The sequence below is a fragment of the Aedes albopictus genome, chromosome 3 (genome assembly GCF_035046485.1).
Source record: "Aedes albopictus strain Foshan chromosome 3, AalbF5, whole genome shotgun sequence".
Lineage (NCBI taxonomy): Eukaryota > Metazoa > Arthropoda > Insecta > Diptera > Culicidae > Aedes > Aedes albopictus.
In genome coordinates, this window is record NC_085138.1 from 398,571,396 (window position 1) to 398,595,463 (window position 24,068).

Consider the following 24,068-nt stretch of genomic DNA (forward strand, 5'->3'; position numbering starts at 1 on the left):
TTACTTCCAGATCACAGATTGACGTAACACTTTGTAGTGGAGTCTCTATAACACGAAAGAATAGTCATCGGCGAAAAACAGCTTGAACGATGAGAGGACCAGGTTAAGGTCGCTTACAAAAATATTGAATATTAGAGCACCAAGAACGCTGCCTTGGGGCACTCCAAACGTGACACAGAGTGTTCTAGAACATGTTGAATTGGCCACAACGTATGAGGTGTGACCGGATTAGTACGAGGAAGTCCATTTCGTAGTTCAAACAGTACAACAATATGTTTGAGCAAAGCACTACTCGCAGGCACTAGTGACACCTTGCTGCACACTTCAAAAAATGTTGACCCTGCCTCACGTAGAATGGTCCATTTTCTTTGAATGAGTGTAATCAGTTTCGTACCTTTTAATTCCGCCCTATGTTGCTTATCCTATGCTTATCCTATTGCTATGGATAACTGACACTGAGGCAGATTACAAGTGGTAGTCGAAATACGCGTATCTACGCGTACCACTTGTAATCTTCCTCAGTGTCAGTTATCCACTGGATAACTGACACTGAGGAAGATTACAAGTGGTAGTCGAAATACGCGTATCTGTCAAAGGATAAGCAACATAGGGCGGAATTAAAAGGTACGAAACTGATTACACTCATTCAAAGAGGGTATTCTGCTAAGAGGGTTCGAAAAGTCGGTACAAGGTCCATTTTCGTTTTCTGGTTTCGTGAGAAGGAAACGATGTCGCGCTTTCCTTAGGGGGCTTGGAGATCTACCATGGTTTGCTACACGTTAAGGAGAACGACCGTTTCTTACGAGGCACGTAAGTGTTGTAGACAGCAGAGAATTTGTTGTAGAAGGCAAAGGTGCATGCATATCATCGACGGTACCGAATCGCAAGAGGCTGTTCCAATCAATATCGGCAACCGGCAAGCGCTGCTTTCAACCGCGTGAACGAGATTTCGACTTCACACAGACTGCGGTTTGCTCGAAACTTCGCAATTCGCCAATTAAACAGCCTCACAACAAAAGCAATTATTCACAGCAATCAATAGGCCACCACCTCGAATATGTTGGCTGTTTCATGCACTTCGATCACATCGAAACACCGTGTACTCAGACGATATTTCAGCACTTTTTAGATTGCCGTGTTGACGCTGAACCAAGGTAGAAGCAGGTTTTTCAAAAATAACGGCCATTTCTGAAGGAACTCCAGGAGGAATCCAGAAAATAGTTCCTAGGGAAATCCTGGATAGTGTTCATGAAAAATCCGGAAGCAGTTTCTGAAAGAATCCCGAAAGTAGGTCTCGGTGGAATCCCAGAAGTAGTTCCCGGAAAATCCCGTAAGAAGTTCATGGAGGAATCCCGGAAGAAGTGCCTGGTGGAATCCCGGAATAAATTCTTGGAAAAATACCGAGAGAAGTTTTCGGAGGCCGGAAGAAATTCTCAAAAGTATTCCCAAAGAGTCCCGAAGGAGGTTCTTGGAAGAATACCGGAAGGAGCTTTCGTAGGAATCCTGGAGGAATACCGGGAGAAGTACTTGAAAAAATCGATGAAGTAGTTCCTGCCTGAAAGAATCCCGGAAACTGTGCATATCAGTTTTGTTCAAACAGCATCACAGCATCTCATTACACAATTTCATTGCAGAAACGAAGAATCTATCATCTTTCCAAACAAAAATCCGGTTCGTTACTTCAAAATTTGGTACTGAAATCTAGTATTCTACCCTATTATGCATGACGAATGAAGAATCGAACCACGTTTATCCTGGCTTTGCTTATTGCTGACTGCACCTCAAATTGGACTGACACAATCAGTGCTGAAAATTTCATTTCGTCATACCTAAATTCAATCACCTGCAGCTCATTTTAGAAGCTGAATCTGAGAATATGATGTATGGGAAACTTGTGCGTCTCGACCAGTTCTGCGTGACTTTCTTGCAGAACTGGTCTAGCCGCACAAGTTTTTCATATATCATATTCTCAGGTTCAGCTTCTAAAATGAGCTGTAGGTGTTTGAATTTAGATATGACGAAATGAATTTTTCAGCACTGGACACAATAGTGTGCACACAACTTCAAAGTGTGATTGCAGCGCAGGGACGCGTCGGATCGAGTTGTGGTCTTCGGTGCACTTATTCCTTGTAAATGGAGGAATAAGTGCACCGAAGACGTCGAGACGATCCGAGGCAAATGTGCACTTTTATCACACTTTTTAGGCGTATCAAAAAAAGTGTGATAGTCCAATTTGGGATGTAGTCTGCAATACATGCAGATAATCTAAACTAGGCGTAGGGTATTGTACCATTTGGGCAGGTGTACGTATTTTGGGCACTTGTCGCTATAACTAAGTCAATTTCAAACCGATTGATTTGAATTTTTGTACAGAGTTAGATACTGTACGCGCCTAACTCTGTACAAAATTTCAAATCAATCGGTTTGAAATTGACTTAGTTTTAGCGACAAATGCCCGAAATAGGTACACCTGCCCAAATGGTTCTTCTTCTTCTTCTTCTTATTTATGGCTCTACGCTCCCACTGGAGCTTGGCCAGCCTTTCTTCAACTTAGTGTTCTTTGAGCATTTCCACAGTTATTAATTGAAGGGCTTTCTTTGCCTGCCATTGCATGAATTTGTATATTGTGAGGCAAGGACAATGATACACTATGCCCAGGGAGTCGAGAAAATTTTCCCGACTGGAACGGGAATCGGACCCGCCGTCTCCGGAATGGCGATCCATAGCCTTAACCACTAGGCTAACTGGAGACCCCCTGCCCAAATGGTACAAGACCCTAATTGTTGACGAATTTATAAGATTGAAAACGTGTGAAATTGTGGCAGCCATAATGGTATCCTCTGATATTGCACCTTAAAAAAATAAGTGGATTTCCACTTTGTACCGACTTTTCGAACCTTCTAAGCTAAGCAGAATACCCTCTTCGAGTGAGTGTACCCAACTAACATTTTCAGCGCTATAAGCTTCAGTCATTTGCTTTCTGTTGTGTAACCATCGAGTAAAAGCAGTCAACGCTGAATAAAAGGAAAGCTAGTCAAAGACTGCTAAACAAGCATAATACAGCTACCAAACTCGGTTTTCAGAAATCCAATGCTTGTCACTGGGGCTGCCTTTACTCCACTTTATTCCAACTCCGGGACATTTCCCGGAAGATGTGAAAACTTGAACACATCGAATAGGAGTCCCCACTAACAAAACAGCTGCTACTATACAGTACAATTCGTTATACTGACAAATCCCCAAACCAACAGCGCTTTAAAGGCCGTTATGCGATTTCATTACGGCTAGAAGCTGTAATAAAGAAACTGTTGGTTTACCAACACGGCTTGTCGGATGTAAACATTATTGTCAAAACAAACTTTAAGCGGGATACATATATAGCTACTACACAAATTCTTTACAGCTATCCATCTCTGTGCTGTGAAATTATTTGGGTTGCTTTTATTGCACTTTAATTCAATGCCGGAAGATTTGACGGAAGATGTGCAAATCGAGTAAGAGTCTCCGCCACTACAACAGCTGCTTTTATACAGTACGTTTTGCAATGTTGCCAAAACACAAAACAGCAGCGCTTCGTAGCCGTTTAAAGAACGCTCTTTCAGCTAGAAGCTGTGAAGAAGAATCTGTTGGCGCAACCACACAGCTTGTTCAATGTAAACATTATTGCGTTTGACGTTTCACAAGCTTTTGCAGCAAGATGAATTAGTGGTTACATAGGAGCCGAGAAAAAAGCTATGACTTCGTGGCATAGAAGCTGCTCCCACAGCATATACACTACCCGCCATAAATATGGAATCGCATCGCCTAGTATTGCAACACCCCAGTTGAATATTGCAGCACCCCCAGAAAGTTTGGCATCACCTGAAGACTTCATCACTTTCTGAACTGTATCTCAAAAACCGTATCCCCTGCATAGTTTAGACCTTCAGCAAAGTTGACCAGAAGACCTATGGCTATCAAATGGTGGTAAGTTTAGTGCGTAATTCCGCCGCTATGTAGCGCTAGTGTGCATTTAAAACGAAGAGCTTTGACATGGTTTATCTCATGATTCTGACCACCTAGAAAGTTCGTGTCTTCAGCAATGTTGATCAGACGGTCTATGGCTATCAAATGGTGGTAAGTTTAGTGCGTAATTCCACCGCTATGTGGCGCTAGTGTGCATTTACAATGAAGTACTTTGACATGGTTTATCTCATGATTCTGACCACCTAGAAAGTTCGTGTCTTTGGCAATGTTGATCAGACGGTCTATGGCTATCAAATGGTGGTAAGTTTAGTGCGTAATTCCGCCGCTATGTGGCGCTAGTGTGCATTTACAATGAAGTACTTTGACATGGTTTATCTCATGATTCTGACCACCTAGAAAGTTCGTGTCTTCAGCAATATTGATCAGAAGGTCTATGGCTATCAAATGGTGGTAAGTTTAGTGCGTAATTCCGCCGCTATGTGGCGCCAGTGTGCATTTAAAACGAAGTACTTTGACATGGTTTATCTCATGATTCTGACCACCTAGAAAGTTCGTGTCTTCAGCAAAGTTAATCAGACGGTCTATGACTATCAAATGGTGATAAGTTTAGTGCGTAATTTCACCGCTATGTGGCACCAGTGTACATTTACAACGAAGTACTTTGGCATGGTTTATCTCATAATTTTGACCACCAAGAAAGTTTTTGCCTTCAGCAGAGTTGGTCAGCCGGTCTATGGCTATCAAATGGTAGTAAGTTTACTGCGTAATTCCGTCGCATGAGGCACCAGTGTGCATTTACAACGAAATACTTTGACAAGGTTTATCTCATGATTCTGACCACCTAGAATGTTCTTGTCTTCGCAATGTTGATCAGACGGTCTATGACTATCAAATGGTGGTAAGTTTAGTGCGTAATTCCGTCGCTATGTGGCGTCAGTGTGCATTTAAAACGAAGTACTTTGACATGGTTTATCTCATGATTCTGATCACCATACGCCGCAGTTTGTCACGCCGCCGGTTTTTATTTTTCGCGCCGGCGATCAGTGCACAAACAAAATTAATGTTGCATTCCTTCAAGGATTCTTCTTGAAATTCTTTCGGGGATTTCTCCTGATACGCTGTCGTGGATTTCTCTTAAAATTCCTTCGGGGTGTCCTCCTGGAATTTCTTCGATGGTTTCTTTTAGAATTCTTACGGAGATTCCTCCTTGATTTCCTCCAGGAATTCCTCATAGAATTCCTCCAAGAGTCCACCTGAAATTTCTTCAGGGATTTCTCCTAGAGTTTCCTCGGAGATTTCTTCTGATCTTCCTATGGGGTTTCCTCTTCCCCCTGGGATTTCTCCTTTAATTTCTTTAGAGGTTTCTCTTGAAATTTCTTCAGGATATCCTCCTGGAACTCCGTCGAAGTATTCATTCTGGGCTTCCTTCAGGGATTCCTTCGGAGATTTCTCCTTGAATTCTTTCGGAGATTTCTTTTGGAATTCCTTCGGGGTCTCCTCCTAGAGTTCTTTTGGGGATTTCTCCTGGAATTATTTCGGGGATTGATCCGCGAGTTCTTTCAGAAATTCCTGCTGAACTTCCTTCAAAGATTCCTCTTGAAATTTCTTCGGGGATTCCTCCTGACATTCCGACGGGGATTCCCCCTGGAATTTCTACGGGAACTCCTCCAGCAATTACTTCGGAGGTTCTTCCTTGATTTCCTTTGGAGTTTCCTCATGGAATTTCTGTAGTGATTCCTCTTCGAATTTCTTCGGAGATTGCTCCAGAATTTTCTCATTGAATTCCTCCGGGGATTCCACCTGGAATTCCTTCAGGGTTTCCTACTGGAATTCCTTGGGGAATTTCTTCTGGAACTCATTCGGGGACTCCTCTTGGAATTCCTTCGGTGATTCCTCCTAGAATTCCCTCGCGAATTTCTCCTGGAATTCTTTCAGAGGATATTTTTCGTTCGAATTCCCTTGGAAGTTCCCACTGGAGTCCTGCTGGAAATTTTTTTTGGATAATTGCTGGAATTCCTTTGGGATTCACGCAGGATTATTTTCGGAATTTGCTCTTGAAATTCCTGCGGGGATTCCTCCTGAAATGCCTTTGGGGATTCCCCCTAAAAATCCTTCGAAGATTCCTTTTCAATTTTATCCACGGGTTCCTCATGAAATTTCTTCGAGGATTCATCTAATTTTTTTTTCGATGGTTCCTCCTAGAAGTCTTTTGAGGATTCCTTCACGAATTACTTTGAAAAATTCTTTCTGGAATTTCTTTGGGGATTCCTCCTGGACTTCCTTCTGGATTCCTCCTGAATTTTTTTCGGGGATTCCTCTTGATATTCCGTCGTGGATTCCACCGGGAATTCCTTCGGGGTATCCTCTTAGAGTTCCTTCGGGGATTTGTCTTGGAATTCCTTCGTGGATTCCTGCTGATATTCCGTATTTCTTCGGGTATTCCTCCTGATATTCCGTCGGGGATTCCTCCTAAAATTAACACGGGAACTCCTCCTGGAATAACTTTGAAGTTTCCTCTTGGAATTCCTGTGGTGATTTCTCTTTTATTTTTTTCGGAAATTCCTCCTGGAATTCCTTAAACTCTCCATGGAATTCCTCCTGGAATTCCTTCAGGGTTTCCTTCTTGAATTTATTCGGTGATTTCTCCAAGAATTCCTTCGGAAATTCTTTCTAGAATTCGTGGATTCTCCCTAGAGTTCCTTCGGGGATTCCTTCTTGAATTTCTTCGGGGATTCCTTCTGACTTCCTATGGAAATTCCTCTTGGGGGTTTCCTCTTAAAAAACCTTTGAGGATTCCGCTCGAAATTCCTTCGAAGATTTCTTTCGAAGTTCTTTCGGTGGCTCCTCCTGGGATTTCTGCATAAATTTCTCCTGTAATTTCGTCGGAGATTCCTTCGAAGATTTTTTCTGGAATTCCTGCGGGGTTTCCTCTTAGAATTTCTTCGGGGATTTCTCCTAGAATTCTCTCAGGGATTTCTCCTGGAATTCCTCCAGAAATACCTCTAAGGTAATTTTCGTTGATTCCTCTTAGAATTCCTTTGGGGACTCTTTTTATAATTTTCTTCTAAACTCCCACTTGAATTATTTGAGGTTTTTTGCTGGAAAATCTTTCGGAATTTCTCCTGGCTATTTTTCGTTGATTCCTCCTAGAAATCCTTGCTTAAAGGATTCTTTCTCGAATTCCCTTCGAAAATCCCGCTGGAATTCCTTCGAGGATTTCTGCTGTAAAACCCTTAGGATTTTTTCTTGAATTCATTTATGGGATCCTGACATTCCTCGTCATGGATTCCTTTAGAACTTTCTGCAGAGATCTCTCCAAGACAGACTTTTGAACCACCAGAGATTTCTGCAGTAGTTCCTTCAAGATTTCATACAGCAGTTCCTGCAGAGTTAATCCCAGAATTTTCTTCACGGATTTCTCCAGTTTCTTTCAAGGTTCCTCCTGGAATTCCTTCTGAGATTCCTCCCTGTAGAAACGAGATTCCTTCCCTCTAAATAAATGAAACAAAAACTGTAGCAAAATCTCTATTGTATTGCCTTTAATTGCAATGTAGTATTGCAACATGAACTACACTAAGGATGCGGGTATTGTCACAATAGGTCTAATCACTGGTCGCAGCAACGGATTTGAACAGGACTTACAAAAGGTATTCATTCAATCAATAGTTTATGTCATCAATGGTCATGAAATAGCTCAGACTACAAATTCTAGAGCGTAATGATAACTTGTTTGCTTTGTCAATGTAACATTATGGTCAAATTTTGGTCACGCCGATTCACGCCGCCGAAAGCTGCCACCGGCGTGTCGCCGCCGTCGCCGGCCAAAAATGGCCATCACGCTGCCGCCGAGCAAAATATAGCCGGCGCACAGGTAGGTCTAGGTGGTCAGAATCATGAGATAAACCATTTCGAAGTACTTTGTTGTAAATGCACACTGGCGCCACATAGTGGCGGAATTATGCACTAAACTTATCACCATTTGATAGCCATAGACCGCCTGACAAACTTGTCTGAAGACACGAACTTTCTACGTGGTCAGAATCATGAGATAGACCATGTCAAAGTACTTCGTTGTAAATACACACTAGCGCTACATAGCGGCGGAATTACGCACTAAAATTACCACCATTTGATAGCCATAGACCTTCTGATCAACATTGCTGTAGACACGAACTTTCTAGGTGGTCAGAATCATGAAATAAACCATGTCAAAGTACTTCGTTTTAAATGAATACTGGCATCACCAACTTTGCTGAAGACAAAAACATTCTAGGTGGTCAGAATCATGAGATAAACCATGTCAAAGTACTTCGTTTTAAATGCACACTAGCGCCACCTAGCGGCGAAATTACGCACCAAACTTACCACCATTTGATAGCCATAACCCTTCTGATCAACATTGCTGAAGGCACGAACATTCTAGATGGTCAGAATCTTGAGATAGACCATGTCAAAGTACTTCGTTGTAAATACACACTAGCGCTACATAGCGGCGGAATTACGCACTAAAATTACCACCATTTGATAGCCATAGACCTTCTGATCAACATTACTGAAGACACGAACATTCTAGGTAGTCAGAATCATGAGATAAACCATGTCAAAGTACGTTGTTTTAAATGCACACTAGCGCCACATAGCGGCGGAATTACGCACTAAACTTACCACCATTTTATAGCCATAACCCTTCTGATTAACATTGCTGAAGACAGGAACATTCTAGGTGGTCAGAATCATGAGATAAACCATGTCAAAGTACTTCATTGTAAATGCACACTAGCGCCACATAGCGGCGGAATTACGTATCAAACATTTCACCATTTGAAGGTCATAAACCTGCTGAACAACTTTGCCGAAGGTCTAAACTTTGCAGAGGATACGGTTTTTGAGATATAGTTTAGCAAATCATAAGGTTTTCAGGTGATGCCAAACTTTTTGGGGTGCTGCAATATTCAATTGGGGTGTTGCAATACTAGAAGATGCGATTCCATATTTATGGCGGGTAGTGTACATGTAGATTAAGTTCGCCAGATTCATTGGTATAGGGCTTGCATAGAAGCTTCCGTCCATATGTACAACACAGTAACTCAGCATCAAGCCGTATTGAGGACGCTTTGTTGACGTTTACATTCACAATAAATGTTAGTTGGGTAATCAGTTTCGTACCTTTTAATTCCGCCCTATTTTGCTTATCCTTTGAAAGATACGCGTATTTCGACTACCACTTGTAATCTTCCTCAGTGTCAGTTATCCACTATTTATCTAACCAAAAGGTATTCTTGCCATCACTAGTTTGATTTCAAAAGTTCATCACTGCGTCGGCCACGTCTTTACGGTCATCGAGAAATGAAAGGAATATTAAATCGAACCCGTTGTAGCAAGAGACCGTGGAATCCACAAAAACTGCAAAGTTATCTCAGAAGAGAATATCCGTTAGTAGAGTAGGGTAAGCTGTAAAACTAGGAGTCATCCACGATAGGTGATGCGATCCGCTAGGGTTCTGAAGGTAGCATCATGCAAAATTTTCATTTCATGAAATTGTATGTAGAATACAATAAACAAAAAGAGGTTTTTTTATAAGTTGAGTGTGATTTCTAGACACAGAATAGGATGGACAATTTTCTTTTATGTTCCACAGCAAAGAAATCCATTCTCTGCAATTTCTTATTATCTACACTTTTTTTTCTTTATTTAACAATTTTTATCCTACTATAATAATTTAGTCAATAGTAAGGACTTCAGGTCATAATATAAAAATTAATTTAAAAAAAAAACTAAATATGCAGTACCTAATATCAGTTTAATCATCAATCGTTTCCTCCCTGATTGCGTTGCGTTGCGAACGTGCTCCCAACGTGAGGGAGGAAATTTAAACAGAATAAAAACAGGAAACGTTTACTGTTTTTGTCTTCTTTCTTGTTTACTCTCTCTCTCATCTTCTCTACACAACAAAATATGAGAGAGCAGGCAGTTTCTCTGCTTAGAATCATTTAAGCGTTAAAATTTTGGTTTCTTTGTATAAGTTTCTACTGTTCATTTTGCTTCCATCATCTTGTATGAATTGAAGTTCTAAATTCCAACTCGAAGCACATCAATGCTTTGTTTTGAGAGAATAATTGATTGCCAGTAAAAAATAAGAAAAAAAAAACTTTACCTTAATGATTTTTATTCGCTTTTATACTTCCCATTTTTCATTTTATTTCCTTAAATATTAATCACATAGAGAATTTAGCAAAGGATTTCGATTGCGAACCTTTAAGATTTATCGCTCATTCATTTTTCATTTTTATAAATACACAATCTAATAATGCTATATGGGATTCTTGGAGTTGAAAATTGAAGAAAACACGTTACTTACAAAAACAAACACAAAATAGTAAGAAATAATAAACGTTGGCGGTGGAAAGCGGGATGAGATCAAAAACAAAACAAACAAAAAAATGTTTCAAAAATAAAAATAAAAAAAATGTAATGGTAGGCTTTGTGTTACACAAATATTAGCGAATAATGATACACTGATCGAAACGAACCAGGTTACTTTCAGCACATAAATTTGATGATTTAGGAACAAAGTACCTACTATCGAAATGATTGGGTGATGACGGGGGCTGGTCGGATCGGGGTGCGACTATGACATAAAACATATTTCAACTAAGCTAGCCTATCATTTCTTTCACTAACGTCTAGCAGCGTGGTGTGTGAACGTGTGCAAGTGCAACTGTATGGTGATACGTGGCGATGGTGGTGCGATTTGTCTCGAAATTTATAAATAATTCCTAAATCGAATTTAAATTCCTCCACTTCTTGAATCTCATTCGTTTTCCACGCCGGAGAATCGGAAGGAATTGAGCATCCATCATGAATGCCATTATTCGGATCTGCAGTATGTTATACTGCACTTTCTCTATCTTTGATACTCAGTCCCTTTCGCATAGTTTCAGCGAGCATTTGATTGATTCCTAACGGCAGGCAGCCATCTACCATGTCGCCGCCGCTGCCACTCTGCCGTCACCGTTGTCAATTGTTTAGTAGAGCAGACCGATCGCTCTTAATGAAACGCAAGAGCCCCCAAAGTGTTGCGCGCCTACGCACGCCCCTGCCAGTGTGTTTGTGATCGATTTTGCGTACTAGGGTAATTTGCAAAATTAGTCGAGTGTGTATGAATGTTAAACAACAGAATCTTTTCGAATCCTAAAAATGTACGAAAAAATACATATATGCATGAGATTTTAGAGGTGGAATATGGGGCAGAAAAGATTAACACAAACAAAAAATGGTCGTAAGTTCGTTCGAGTGTAGTGATGCTCGTTCGTTTTGTATGTAAAATAATCGAAAGTCGAAGCGTATTATATCGAAAATTTAGTACAAGATGATTGATCGCAAAAGCCGAAATGAAAACGTCGAAAGCATTGAAATCAAAATATAAACCAAACTTAAAAGTCACAAAAATAGAAACATGGAGATAGAAAAAAAGATTATAAGTTGATACAATGAAAAAGCGTATTTACCACATGTAGTTTTCGGTTTGCGGAGCTCGCATGACGCCAACGCCACCGCCTAGTCGTCGATAGTTCATACAGCCGCATAGTCGCCACTGGTTCGTTTCGGGATCGTACACTTCGATCGTTTTCAGATAGGCAGTGCCGTCGAAGCCACCCACGGCATACAGCTGGCCATTCACCACTGCTAGTCCAACCTGAAATAGAATATGCAAGCAAATTTCGATTCCATTATTCAATTCACTGTAAATGATGTAGCTTGATATATTATAGGAATACATCCAAAGATGGTTTATGAAATTTCTGATTGAAACAATGAAGTACTATTCTTCTGGCTAAACTGGTGTAGCTTCGTGACCATGCGGAGAGTTCAATTAGGTGTTTATCAGTATCATGTTATGATTCGTTAGTTCGTTATCTATTGTTGTAATTCCTTATTTAGAGCTTCTAGGAGCAATTGCTAAAATCGTTTAAAATGACCTTCATAACGCTGAACGATGAAACTAATTCGAAAGCTACCTATTTATAGGTCTTTTTGGTCCCGAAGAAACATCAAATTATGAACTCTTCTCACTTTGCCTCAAAAGAATAAGCAAAGGACAATACTCACCCCACTCCTCCTGGACGTCATGGCCACTATGGGACTCCACGAGTTCGTATGCGGATTGTACCGCTCGGCCGACGACAGTTCCATACAATCGTCCCGTCCTCCAACGGCGTAGATGAAGTTGTTGAACACAGCACAGCCCAGATGCTTCCGCCGGGTCGACATAGGACTCACGGCGCACCACTTGTTCTGCCTCGGGTCATACCTTTCCACCGTATTGAGTGGGCACTGACCATCGGATCCACCGATGGCATAAAGGTAGCCCCCTAGCACTGCTACGGCCACGCCCAATCGCCGTGTGGTCATCGGAGCCACTTTGGACCATTTGTTCTCCTTCGGATCGTATCGTTCGACATGGTTTAAACACTGCACTCCATCCTGGCCACCGACGGCGTACAGGAATCCATCTAGTACGGCAACACCGACGCTGGTTCGACAGCTAGTAGTAGGAGCAACGTCACAGCTCCATTGATTTGTTTGCGGATCGTATCGTTCGATACTGTTCAGATAACTCTGGCCATCGTGTCCTCCAACGGCGTACAGGAGATCATTCAGTACGGCTACTCCAACGCCACAGCGACGCTTACTCATTGGAGCTACCATCTTCCAATCGGCTGTCTCCGGATCGAACCGTTCAACCGAAGCGATCGCATCACCGGAACACCATCCTCCGACTGCGAAAAGAACTTCTCCCCTTCGCGTAGGTTTCCGTGGACGAGTTCGAGGGCCTTGCATTAAAGGTCGCTCCTGCGGAAGCAGTAAATAATTCTTCGCTTCATCCACCAAATCTCGACAGGCTTCATCCGATCGCACCAGAAGATCCGATCCAACTGTTCCCACTAGGAATTTCGGGCTCAGCAGAGGCATCCGAACGTGCTGCAGAACTTGGGCCAAATGTTGTCGCCGTTCAGCAACGTTATACTTCAGCCAGGCCATCACTGCGTTGAATACCTGCTCCTCAGAACGCACATTCAATTCGTCGCTACAGATGATATCCACTAATTGACCGACCGGAAGCAGCAAAAACTCTTCGCTCTCCATCACTTCCTGGAAGTTGTGCTGCGTGAATTTATCCGCAATTCGAAGCAACTCGCGGCAGGAATGCGTATCGGCAAATGCCCTAATGCCCAAACAGTTCGTAGGATCCAGTTGCCGTTTCAAAAACTCGCAACAAATGTCCTGTATTTCGGCCAATTGTAGCAGACACGCCGCCGGAAGCAGGGTTTGCACGTTCGATTCCTCCACTACGATATGCGATGTGTAGCAAAAATCAATCAACAGTTCCATGGCGTTCTCGTCAATGTCCCGAATGGTGACCTCAGTCTGGCGCGATTCCTCCAGCTCGCCGGTGAACATGGCCCGAAAGTAGGGACTGCATGCCGACAGAATCACGCGGTGGGCAAAAATCTTCCGACCGCTTACGTTGATGACCACATCGCACAGTTCCCGGTGGCGGCGCAGAACATTCAGCTCGGTCAGTGTTACTCGCGGGTGTTTCTCCGATGTGTGTGAGAGTCTGAAATGGGAAATGGGAATAATTATTACTTTCACTGAAAGTCACGATGATGACGGCACCACACTTACCTCGCTGGAGACGGAGGGCGATCGGAAATCAGTACGTCGCCCATTCTGTTAGCCGCTAGACGCAGCGGGGCAGAGGCCCAACCCCACACGGTATCTATCTGAAAATTGAATAATGAGAGAAGTAGGATAAATGTGGATCATGCAATATAAAGCCTGTATCCGCAATAATTGGGACACAGAAGTAAGGCTGTAGCTCTGTAATGAATCGGTAAAATTGGCCAAAAAATTGACTGAGAACTCTTAGGTGTATGCTTATTATTTATGCCAAGTTTCATAAAAATCGATGCATTACTTTTAACTGTAGATGAAAAACAAAAAGACGAAATGTTAAGTATTTTGTGCAATCATGACCAATTTTCATTTGCATAATAGATGGTTCTTTTACGCTACAGTTCAAAGTTCTGTGATGATAATTATGAAATTTCGTTAGCAGTTATGATACTCATAGAGACACTTTCTGGCAAAATTTCATCAACTTTTATCAATTGGTTTGAAAGCTACTGGTGTTGATAGGGGTGAGTGTTAGTGAAAATTTTTCGTGATTTTCATGTGCGATGTTTGCCTATCCATAACTTTTGGATTTCTCTGCCAATTTTCATGAAATTTTCACAGAAGGTAGTAGATTATGTGTATATTATGCCTGCAAAATTGGATGATTATTGGTATAGGACTTTCAATAGTACAATCGATAATCGAAACAATAAAGGGTGCTGACTGATTGCTGTCTGAGGGGCTAAAATCGCGTTCTGTCCCAAAACATGTTTCGACTATAAAATTGTTGATAGTGCTTCGATTTTTTTTTTAAATTTTGCCTATGCAACAAATGTAGATTGAGAGGTTTGCGTTCAAAATTTCAGCCATTTCCTTTGGCAAATTTAAAAATTACAGCGCTAAAAAGCAAAACTAGGGTCTGTACAAAATTCAATGGAACACATTCTACTCTTTCATTGCTAAAACACAAACTACTGCACCGATTCAAATTAAATTTTGTAGGTAAAATGAACACATCTGAAGACGTTATTAGACAAAATTTGAGCAATTTAAATCTATCCATTGCAGAGTTACAGCTGTATTTCTGTGTCTCGATTATTGCGGATACAGGCTTTACCTGCACTCCCCAATTATAGATCACAATCTGAAACATCACAACCAATTATGAATGAAATGGAATATTTGGTCAAAATCGTTTGAATAACAACAGAAAAGTCTAACGCACAAATATAATGAAATGTAAATGGTTTTGTGAGGTGCCCTTATACTTTTTGGCTCTGAGAACAACGCAGCACGGGCGGTAATGCTGCAGCATGTAACCCGGCAGAATGTGGAATGATACAAGCAGAAGCGAACGGCAATCGAATCGAATTAATACAAGAACCCGTTAACTTGCCCAGCTATGAAGATCGCTGTCTGCTTATTGACTTTGTTAAAGCAAGTAAAATGTTACTTAACCTGTTTCATTAACGATCTCTTGCAGAATAAGTTACTCGGAGAAATTAAAATAAATACTCCGAGTATGTATACAGGGTATCTACAACCTGCAAAAACTTGGAAAACAGGGAATTATCAGGGGATTTCACCTACCATGGAAAAACCTGCAATACTCAGAGAACATCTTGAATACTCAGGGAAATTTTTATCGGGAGATTGTCAGAGTGAGTTGCACAAATAAAAAGATCACTTCGTAACTTATTCAACAAAACTTGGAGAGTTCAACAGGTTATTGGCCCAGCAGTCGACAGTGCTTTGTTGAGTTGTGATTTTCATTTGGAGCTAAAGTGATTGGTCATTTCGTCAGAACAATCGTATAAAAGTAGAATCAAAATGGATTTTTCGAAACTGGGTAGCACACGATTAACGTACGACAACAACGAACCCTGGACGATTCGAGCTTTTCAGGTGTTGACCCGAGAGGATTGTGGAGCTACGTATCTGCTGAAGCTACAGGCGAGGGAAATACGATTGAGTGGAAGACGAACTACGATTTGGCGCTCCAAACTATCGGATTTCTGATTGAAAACGCTCAACCAAGAATCATCAAGGATGCCGGTACATCAAGAGTAGCTTGGGCACTGCTGAAGAACTATTATTTGATGGATTCATCGGTTAGGAAGGTTGCGCTGATTAAGAAGTTGTCAAAACTGGAGCTTGACGAAGGTGGTGACATACGGCAACATCTGAGTGAGTTTGAAGAGCTATTCGAGAAAATTGAAACTGTTGGATGTAGGATGGACGAAGACATGAAGGCGATTTTCGTCTTAGCAAGTTTGCCTCGAACATACGAAAGCATCGTGAAAACATCCATCCAGCCTTGAATCGATGGCTGGATGGATGTTTTCACGATGACGTTCGTGAAGATAAAACTTCTGGAGCAGTTCAAACGACGGCGCGAAAGATGTAATGGTTTTGTTGATCATAAAGCCCTAACAGAGAAATATTTTTTTCGAATGAGTGTAATCAGTTTTGTACCTTTTAACTCCGCCCTATTTTGCTTATCCTTTGACAGATACGCGCATTTCGACTACCACTTGTAATCTTCCTCAGAGTCAGTTATAACTAGTTAACTGAAACTGAGGACGATTACAAGTGGTAGTCGAAATACACGTTATCTGTCAAAGGATAAGCAAAATAGGGCGGAATTAAAAGGTACAAAACTGATTACACTCATTCGAAGAGGATATTCTGCTTAGAGGGTTCTAAAAGTCGGTACAAGAGCGGAAGAATTCCCAAAACAAACCAGAGAACCGGAAGCCAAGTGCTTGTGTTACGCATGTGAAAGTGCAGAACATATACTGCGTGATTGCGAGTTGATTGAGGAAATTTGGACTGAATCTTCCAGAGCAACAACGAGGCCAAAGCTGCGTACAGCGTGTGATCTGATTTTGACCTACTTCAGAGCATTCGCTGTACCTTAAAATGTATTTATGTACTTAAAATTAACTCCACAGCCGATGTACAAACACATACATGCCACCGACAGTTTTATGTACAACCTAACAAAAAACGACTAATCAGAATGTAATTCAATCAAAACTACACCAAAAATCCCCCACGAACTAACATCACATTAAAGTTTCCCTGTGAAAAAGACTCAAAATAGAGTCGAAACGTCGGGACAAATCTAAAACAGTCGTTTTGATTCCCCAAGGTTGCAACGCCGATAAGAGTAGCTAAAATCTCTCACATCAGTCGAACTCTTTCAAGTATTTTCAGCAACTTCTTTAGGAAAACCATTTTGGAATGCCGGCCAGGATTTCTCACAAGTTCCTTTAATGATTCTTTCCGTTTTGTTTCACGCCATTTTTCTGATGTTTATATTTGAATCCCTCCCGGAGATTCTTCTGGACTCCTACCGACATTTGTTCAAGCTTTGATAAAAATCTTTCCGGGTTTCTTCCTTGAGAATCCTTCAGGATTCTTGATTTCCGACCGACTTTCCCTGGATTTTTTTACGAGAATCCTATAGAATTTCTTCGGTATTGCTTCCAGAATCCCTCGTGAGGTTTTCCCAAAACTATTCCTCGTGAGGTTTTCCACAAAGGAATTTTCGTGGAATTTATTCCAGGATGTATCCTAAGCTGTCCCTCTTCGCATGTCAGTCCCATGTTGTTTTTCAAAGCATCTACTTTTTGCACTGTAACTCCAATTACTTAAAAAAAAATATGTTCACTTCATGCACAGGTACCCTTGTCGTGGCATATTGAGCTGTGAAATGGGGCGTGAAAGATATCAAATTTGTTTTAAATGACCTCGTGAGAGACAAAAATATGATACGCATTAGAAACGACATGGGACTGACATGCGAAAAAGGACAGTAAGTCCTACACAAGAGTTTCTTTCAGAATGTCTCTAAGGTGTAGTCGCGGAATTTCTGGTAGAGTTTCTCTCTAGATTTCTCTTGAAAACTTTCTGGTATTCCTTTCGGTGTTCTTCTTGGTACTTGAAGTTCCCCACGAGATCTTCCTGGGATTTCTACTAGAGCTCCTGCATGGATTTCTTAAGGAGTTCTTCACGATTGTTTTACAGGAGTTCCTCCCGAGATATGTTCCGAAGTTTCTCCTCTAATTTCTTCAAGAAATTTACGGAATTTTCCTCTAGAGTGTCTCCCGGGGTTTCTACAGCCGGACCTTTAGGAGTTTCAGTCAGAGTCAGAACCTTTGTTAAATTGAAGTTTCACTTGAGATTTCTCCTGAAGGTTCTCTCGAAAAGATTGCTCCCGGTCTTGGTCCTGAGATGCCTCTCAGAGTTTTTCTGGACTTTATTCCATAGGCGTATCTAGCTTTTTCTTTTTTTCTGCAAAAACTATTGGTGATCCGTGTTTTTTTTTCAGAGCTTTTTCCAGGCTTTTCTTCGTAGTTTTTAACCGGATTTCTTGCAGTGATCGTCGCGAGTTTGATTTTTTGCAGATTTTCTCGAGATTATTCCTAGAACTCTTCCCGGAGTTTCTAACGATAATTGTCCAGAGATGCGTGCTTCTTCTGGGATTTCTTTAATAGTTGCTCCTGGAGTTCTTGCTGGGATTTTTTTAATATATTCTGGGCTAACTTACGAAATTTCCTATAAGAAATACTTGGAGAAATATTGCAAGGAATCCAGCGGAAATCTTGCAACAAACTCGGCAGATCTGTTGAAGAAACTCGAGAGAAACTTCGGAAGAAATCATGGGAAACACTTGGACATCTCAGAGAAAAGTTCTAGGAGTTAACTAGGGATGAAATATTTAGAAAATTCTAGGAGAAACCTGAAAACTTCGAAGAGGAATCCCACGAAGAAATTCTAGAGAAATGCCGGAAACACTCTGGAAGAAACCCCTGGAAGAATCTCGCAAAAATCCTGTGAGAAACAGTCGGAAATCTATCCCGAAAAACCACTAAGGGAAATTGCTGAAAGAGCTTTGGATAGGCTGACCAGATTTGTCCCGTTTTAAAACGGGACACTTTTTGGAAACCCAACAAAAAATAAATCAATGTTCAAAAACAGAACTGCATATTGATAATAATGCAAATTCAGCTGGAAAGACCGAATGATTGAGTCAAAAACATTAACTGTGCTGCAGTGGCGAGTGTTTGAAAATTGTGTTGTCCCGTTCAATACGGGACGGATGGTCAGCCTAGCTTTGGAAAACTTTTCGAAGGATCTCGGGGAGGAATCCAACGAGGAATTCTGGAAAACCTCTGGAAGAAATCCCGGAAACAACTCTAATAAATCCCGAAAGAACGCCGACAAAATATTGGAAGGAACTATTCATTTCATTTCATTTTCATTTTGCAGCATTTGGTGGGGCAATGAGAGCGCAAGTCAGTCCAAAGCCGATGATAAAGATGGGTAATGGCTGAATAGTCTTTGCTGACCACATAAACGCCATGGGATAGGAAAAGGGTATTTTGGTGAGGGATTAGGGTGTTGGTACAGACTTGACAATATCAATGCTATTCAGATGCAAAATAATTTTAAGGCTCAATAGTGAATCGCATACCTTCCAAAACCAAAAAAACAATAATCCTCAAAATGCCAAGCAAGTCATAGAAAGAAAAAAAACGCCCGATTGTTTATTTTGTCAATTAATACAAACGGAAACTTCCACCCTCTCCGACTCGCCAGTCACCCAGAAAAAAATGTCCCTTCAGTTCCGGAAAATATATTATTCCCAATTAAGCCTTTAATCGAATTGTCCGCGTGGTCTTGTCGTACCCCTACTAAGTAAGAATCAGTCATTGCCATGCATATTAAATGCTAGACATGACCCCATGGATAGCATTTGCATATGTAAAAGCTTTGCTGATGTGACTTTCCTATTAGGAAATTCTCTCATCTCATGTTTGTCTTCAAAACCTTGTCAAGCTTAGAAAATTGAAGTTAATAAACAATACATTACAAGGTTCGAATTCCCATAGAATGAGATCATTCATGCGCACTACAACACCATAGGAGATAATATCACATTGGCTGATTACAGTACAAATGCGAAAAATCTCCCTTTTGCCCCTATTCGCAATTCGGGGACGCGCCCTGTTGGATTTCGAAAGCCTCGGAGAATATTACAAACCTTCAATGGCATTCCCATACACTAACCCACATTGCCCATTCAGGGGTCTTGGTCTATTACCCTCCCTCAGTTTGTAATATTCTCACCAACTTGGAATTATATTTTCCCGGCACATAAAAACTTCGACAAATGTTCGATATATTATGCAGCATCATGATCAGTATAACTATATCACATGACTTGAGGATCTGTTTTTCACAGAATTGTTTGCCATTGATTATACATTCAGCTATTCCAATCACTACTGCAAAGCACATCGGCCACATGCCTGAAATCAAAGCTTCCTGAAAGATATAATCCAAACCCAGGGAAATTCCTTATGAGAAATTCTTGAAGAAATATCGAAAGAAATCTATGAGAAATCTTGCAAGAAACTCGACAAGACCTATTGAAGAAACCTCCAGAGGAACATCGGAATAAATCCTGCGAAACACTTGGACATCTCAGATACAATTCTAGGAGTAAACCTGGGATGAAAAATTTAGAAAATTCAATGAGGAACTCTCAAAACCTTTAGAAGAAATCACACAAGGAAATTCAAGAGAAATTTCTGAAACACTCTGGAAGAAATCCCCAGAAGAACTTCCTTCAAAAATCTCGCAATAAACCCACAAGAAACAGCCGGAAATATGTCTCGGAAAACTACTAAGGGAAATTGCAAAAAGTACTTTAGATAACTTTTCAAATGATCTTCTGGAGGAATTCAACGAGAAATTCTGGAAACATATCTGGAAAACCTCTGGAAGAAATTAAAACGAATACTTTAAAATATCTGGTCAGAAGCATGGGAGAACTGGATTAGCCAGAAAAAATCCGGCAAACCTCTAGGAAAAAAAACCTTATCAGCTTGTACGGAGTCAAAGTATCGTTCATTTGAAACAAAAATATTTATGTTGATTTGGTAAGCTGATAAAATATTCAAAATCAAAATTTTAATTTTTGAACCTAGCTCAATTACACATTGAATTCTACCACATTCTACAATAACCATTGAGGAGCCCCGTTTCACCGTCGAGAACATAACCAAAACTCACAAGTTTAAGCTGCAAGATCGAATTTCCTTAAAATTCGAAAATATTATGATCCATAGCTGTGGGCGTAGGGTATGACGGTCTTACAGTACATTTCAGATAGATACATGTATAGCCATATTAAGACGATCGGAGAAAAAAAAACAAACGAAGAGCCTCGGTTAATGCATCAAGCGTGTAATGGAGAAGACACAAAAGGCGACGAAAGAAAACGAGGGCAAATGGCGATGCAATGAAAATATAGAAAAGAAGCTGCTAGCAGTGCCAAAGTAATAATTCAACCCTTGCCGCAATGAAAAATCTACACTGACTCCCAAATAGGCCACGACAAGATTCTCAAGGCCATCCACCTCCTCCTCAGGAAAAAAAATCAACAATTTCATTCTATGCCATTGCACTCCGCTACTACACTTTCTACTTTGCTTTGCATCGCACAAACCTCACGCATCTTCCAAAGAGACGAACGCTCGCCAAATTAAAATTAACGAAAACACAAGCCTTGACCGAGAGATTCTCGTGGGCCATCAGCGAAAATTAAAACGAAACATACAGACATCAACCAAACAGCACCCAACCCATAAAATGAATGTGAATTGACCCATCCGCCCTCTCCGCCCGCCTCACACTCGAAAACGAAAACTTACCTTTGTAACTTTTCCTGCGGACTCTGGCCGTAAAAAAGAGCGATTCACCACCCTTTTTCCTTCGGCCAACGCACGGTGCTCTTCTTTAGCAACGATTCGCAACACCCCAATCGAACTTCCTGTCTCCGGATTGACCTCTGATACGCCACGAATCCCAACAACACCAGATCCCCACACAAAAACAACGGGATCGCAACCCTCTTACGGTGGGACACGAGATGTTATTTTCCTACGCACACAACACACCACTGATGGTAGTGATGATGATTCTACGGGAACAACGATGATGATGATTGCCCGATGACAGCAGTAGCAGCAGGGAGGCGATCCCGAACTTTTTTTTGTTTCGCAGTTTTAAAACACTGTCGCGGGCAGCGCTGCGCTGCTTGAAAACGGAATCATTTTATCGGGAAATGGTGGTGGACACTCGCGGGCACTACTTTCCGACGGAATTGACCACTTCGGGAGCAGTTTTCACCGAGAAAAATGCAATTTTCGCGCGGCACTACTCGTCGTCGTCCGCAGGAAGCAAACTGGGGATTTTTTTCTCAAGATGACTGCGTTTTCAATGACTGACAGATGGCAGAAGCAGGGCTGCACTCGGGAGGACTGTTACCCACCATGAGACGGTGGGTGCTAAAGACACTGTAAGCAAAGACAAAAAAAGTCAAAGCCCACACTGTTTTGTTATTGTGGATTTACCGGCTATTTGTACACTGAATGGAGCCTTGCAGTAATGACAAACACAAAAATGTTTTTAAATTTACCATGGCAAAACATGATCATCGACCCACCAACGCTTCTTGTGTGCGTTTTGTTTCTTCTCACATCAACCGGTTCGATAGCTGAGTGGTAGCGTGCGAGCCTGGTGATGTCAAGATTCTTGGTTCGAATCCGGTTGCCAACTGAAACTTTTTTCGAGTTCATGGTAAAATTGAAAAAATAATTCTGTTGAATTAAAACGAAACTCAGTCTGCACAAATTAAGTGGCGTTGTGCATTTAAATTAACCCTCAGAATAGTAATTTTCACCACAAGCCGCCGTTCAGTGTATTCTACCGGTTACTTAAGTAGCCGTTACAAAGTAGCCGTTTTCATATAAAAACAACCCGGGAGCTTCTTGACAGCTGCCGAACAACGTCAGCGTACCTAAAAATTTTGGTCCGGGTGGTACTGTCAGATTCAAAGCGGCAAGCGCTACTTTTGAAAAGGACGCAAACCGACAATAACAAACTGCACAAAAAATATTAAAACATTAAACAGAAATCTTAATTTCTTGTTTCCGCTTTTTTGTGGTAGATAAATGCAAATTAAGTGCGGCATGATGAATTTTGTTTACTAGAAGCGAAAATTATAACTATAAAACGGGTAAAGGCAAAACAGTCGGCTTTCATAAAATTTATAATAAACTCATGTTTTCTTTTAGTGCGGTTATTAAGCACCAGCAAGTAATAAATTAGGTTGCTTATGCTAGCATTTTACAGCTACATATCTGGTGGCAAAGCCAAAATGGAAGTTAAAAATAATCATTTGTTGATGTTTTTTTCGAGTTTGAACTTCGGTTTGGTCTAGCATGCGCAGTCACCAATTAATATGGAAGACCGTTTAAACATGCGCTTTTATTTATTACATATCTTACAACAAATAAAAAAGAAAAATCGAAATAATTTCAATTCAACGAACATTAGTTTTTGCGCTTCTGTTGAATACGTCCTTTTGATACGAAACGCTAGCCTCTTGTTGGCTTCCATTCCCCACGAAACAAAAAGGTGTTTTCGCATGGACAAAAATTGTTGCGTCAGTGAAGGATGGACCCGTTGTTTACGAACAGTAGCGACATCTGCGATTTGCAAGTAGGTACGCGAAACTGAGCTCATCTGTCAAGTTACGGGGGGGTTGTATAAAAATCAACTTGATTGTCAAAAAATGAATATCGCTGAATAGCTCGTGGCAACGAGGAATAGCGCCTACAACAAAAATGTTTAAAAACATTTTTAAGTTACTCTTTTTATAAAACGGCTACTTTGGATGCCATATTGAAGCGACCGGTAGAATACAAGTAGCCGGTAAATCCACAATAATTTAACCATCAAAATAAAGGAATTTGCATCCAATAAAATCTAGATTGAGTTTAAATAACTTTTTTTACTCTTAGGCGCTAGATTGCATCGCAACCTAGCGATTTATGACCAAAAAGTGCAACCATACTTGCATCTTGTCACTTTAATTGGCTTCTTTAGCGGTGTTGAGATAATTCCATATTCGGAATCTGCATGCCAAACTGAGCCGAAATCCAAATTTTCATGATTTTTGGTGCCCGGGAACCTATTTAAAAATCAATTTAAAATTTGTATGGGAGCAGGTATGGGAGCGATTTGTCGGATCACCCCTCGTCGAATTTTCTACTGGGCGGAGCTGTCAAGCAGTTGCCCAGCTGTCAAAAAGTGATTTCAAAAATCTCTTTGAAATTGATTTTAGGCATCAAAATAAAGTTCTAAAAATCTGAAAAAAATCATAGTGGCTCAGAAAAAGATGCTCTTTCGTATGAAATCGAAAAAACAATACATTTTTCTAAATTTAAAAACCTAATTTGAAGAAGAGAGAGTCGATGAAGAGAACTCGCTCATGTTACTTTCGCCCTTCTTTAAACTGAATCTAGAAATCATGATATACTCAGAAAAATAAGCTCTTTCGA

The 24,068-nt window shown here is 40.9% G+C and overlaps 1 protein-coding gene across 1 annotated transcript; it reads right to left on the reverse strand.

Annotated features, from left to right (window-relative positions):
• Window positions 1–9,626: 9,626 nt before the first annotated feature.
• On the reverse strand, window positions 9,627–21,932 carry LOC109417384 (kelch-like protein diablo). Its single transcript, XM_019691487.3, has 5 exons — window positions 21,375–21,932; window positions 13,657–13,754; window positions 12,076–13,588; window positions 11,475–11,662; window positions 9,627–11,157 (listed from the first exon to the last, which is right to left on the reverse strand). Exons 2-5 carry the CDS (start codon window positions 13,698–13,700, stop codon window positions 11,133–11,135), a joined length of 1,770 nt encoding a protein of 589 aa, XP_019547032.1. The 5' UTR covers window positions 13,701–13,754; window positions 21,375–21,932; the 3' UTR covers window positions 9,627–11,132.
• Between the last annotated feature and the right edge of the window lie 2,136 nt (window positions 21,933–24,068).

Coding starts and splice junctions, on each gene's coding strand:
- LOC109417384 (XM_019691487.3), bottom strand. CDS start 13,700: ATGGGCGACGTACTGATTTCCGATCGCCCTCCGTCTCCAGCGAG. Junction 11,663..12,075: donor TGACGTCCAGGAGGAGTGGG/GTGAGTATTGTC, acceptor ATTCTATTTCAG/GTTGGACTAGCAGTGGTGAA. Junction 11,158..11,474: donor CAAACCGAAAACTACATGTG/GTAAATACGCTT, acceptor GTACATTTTTAG/GATTCGAAAAGATTCTGTTG.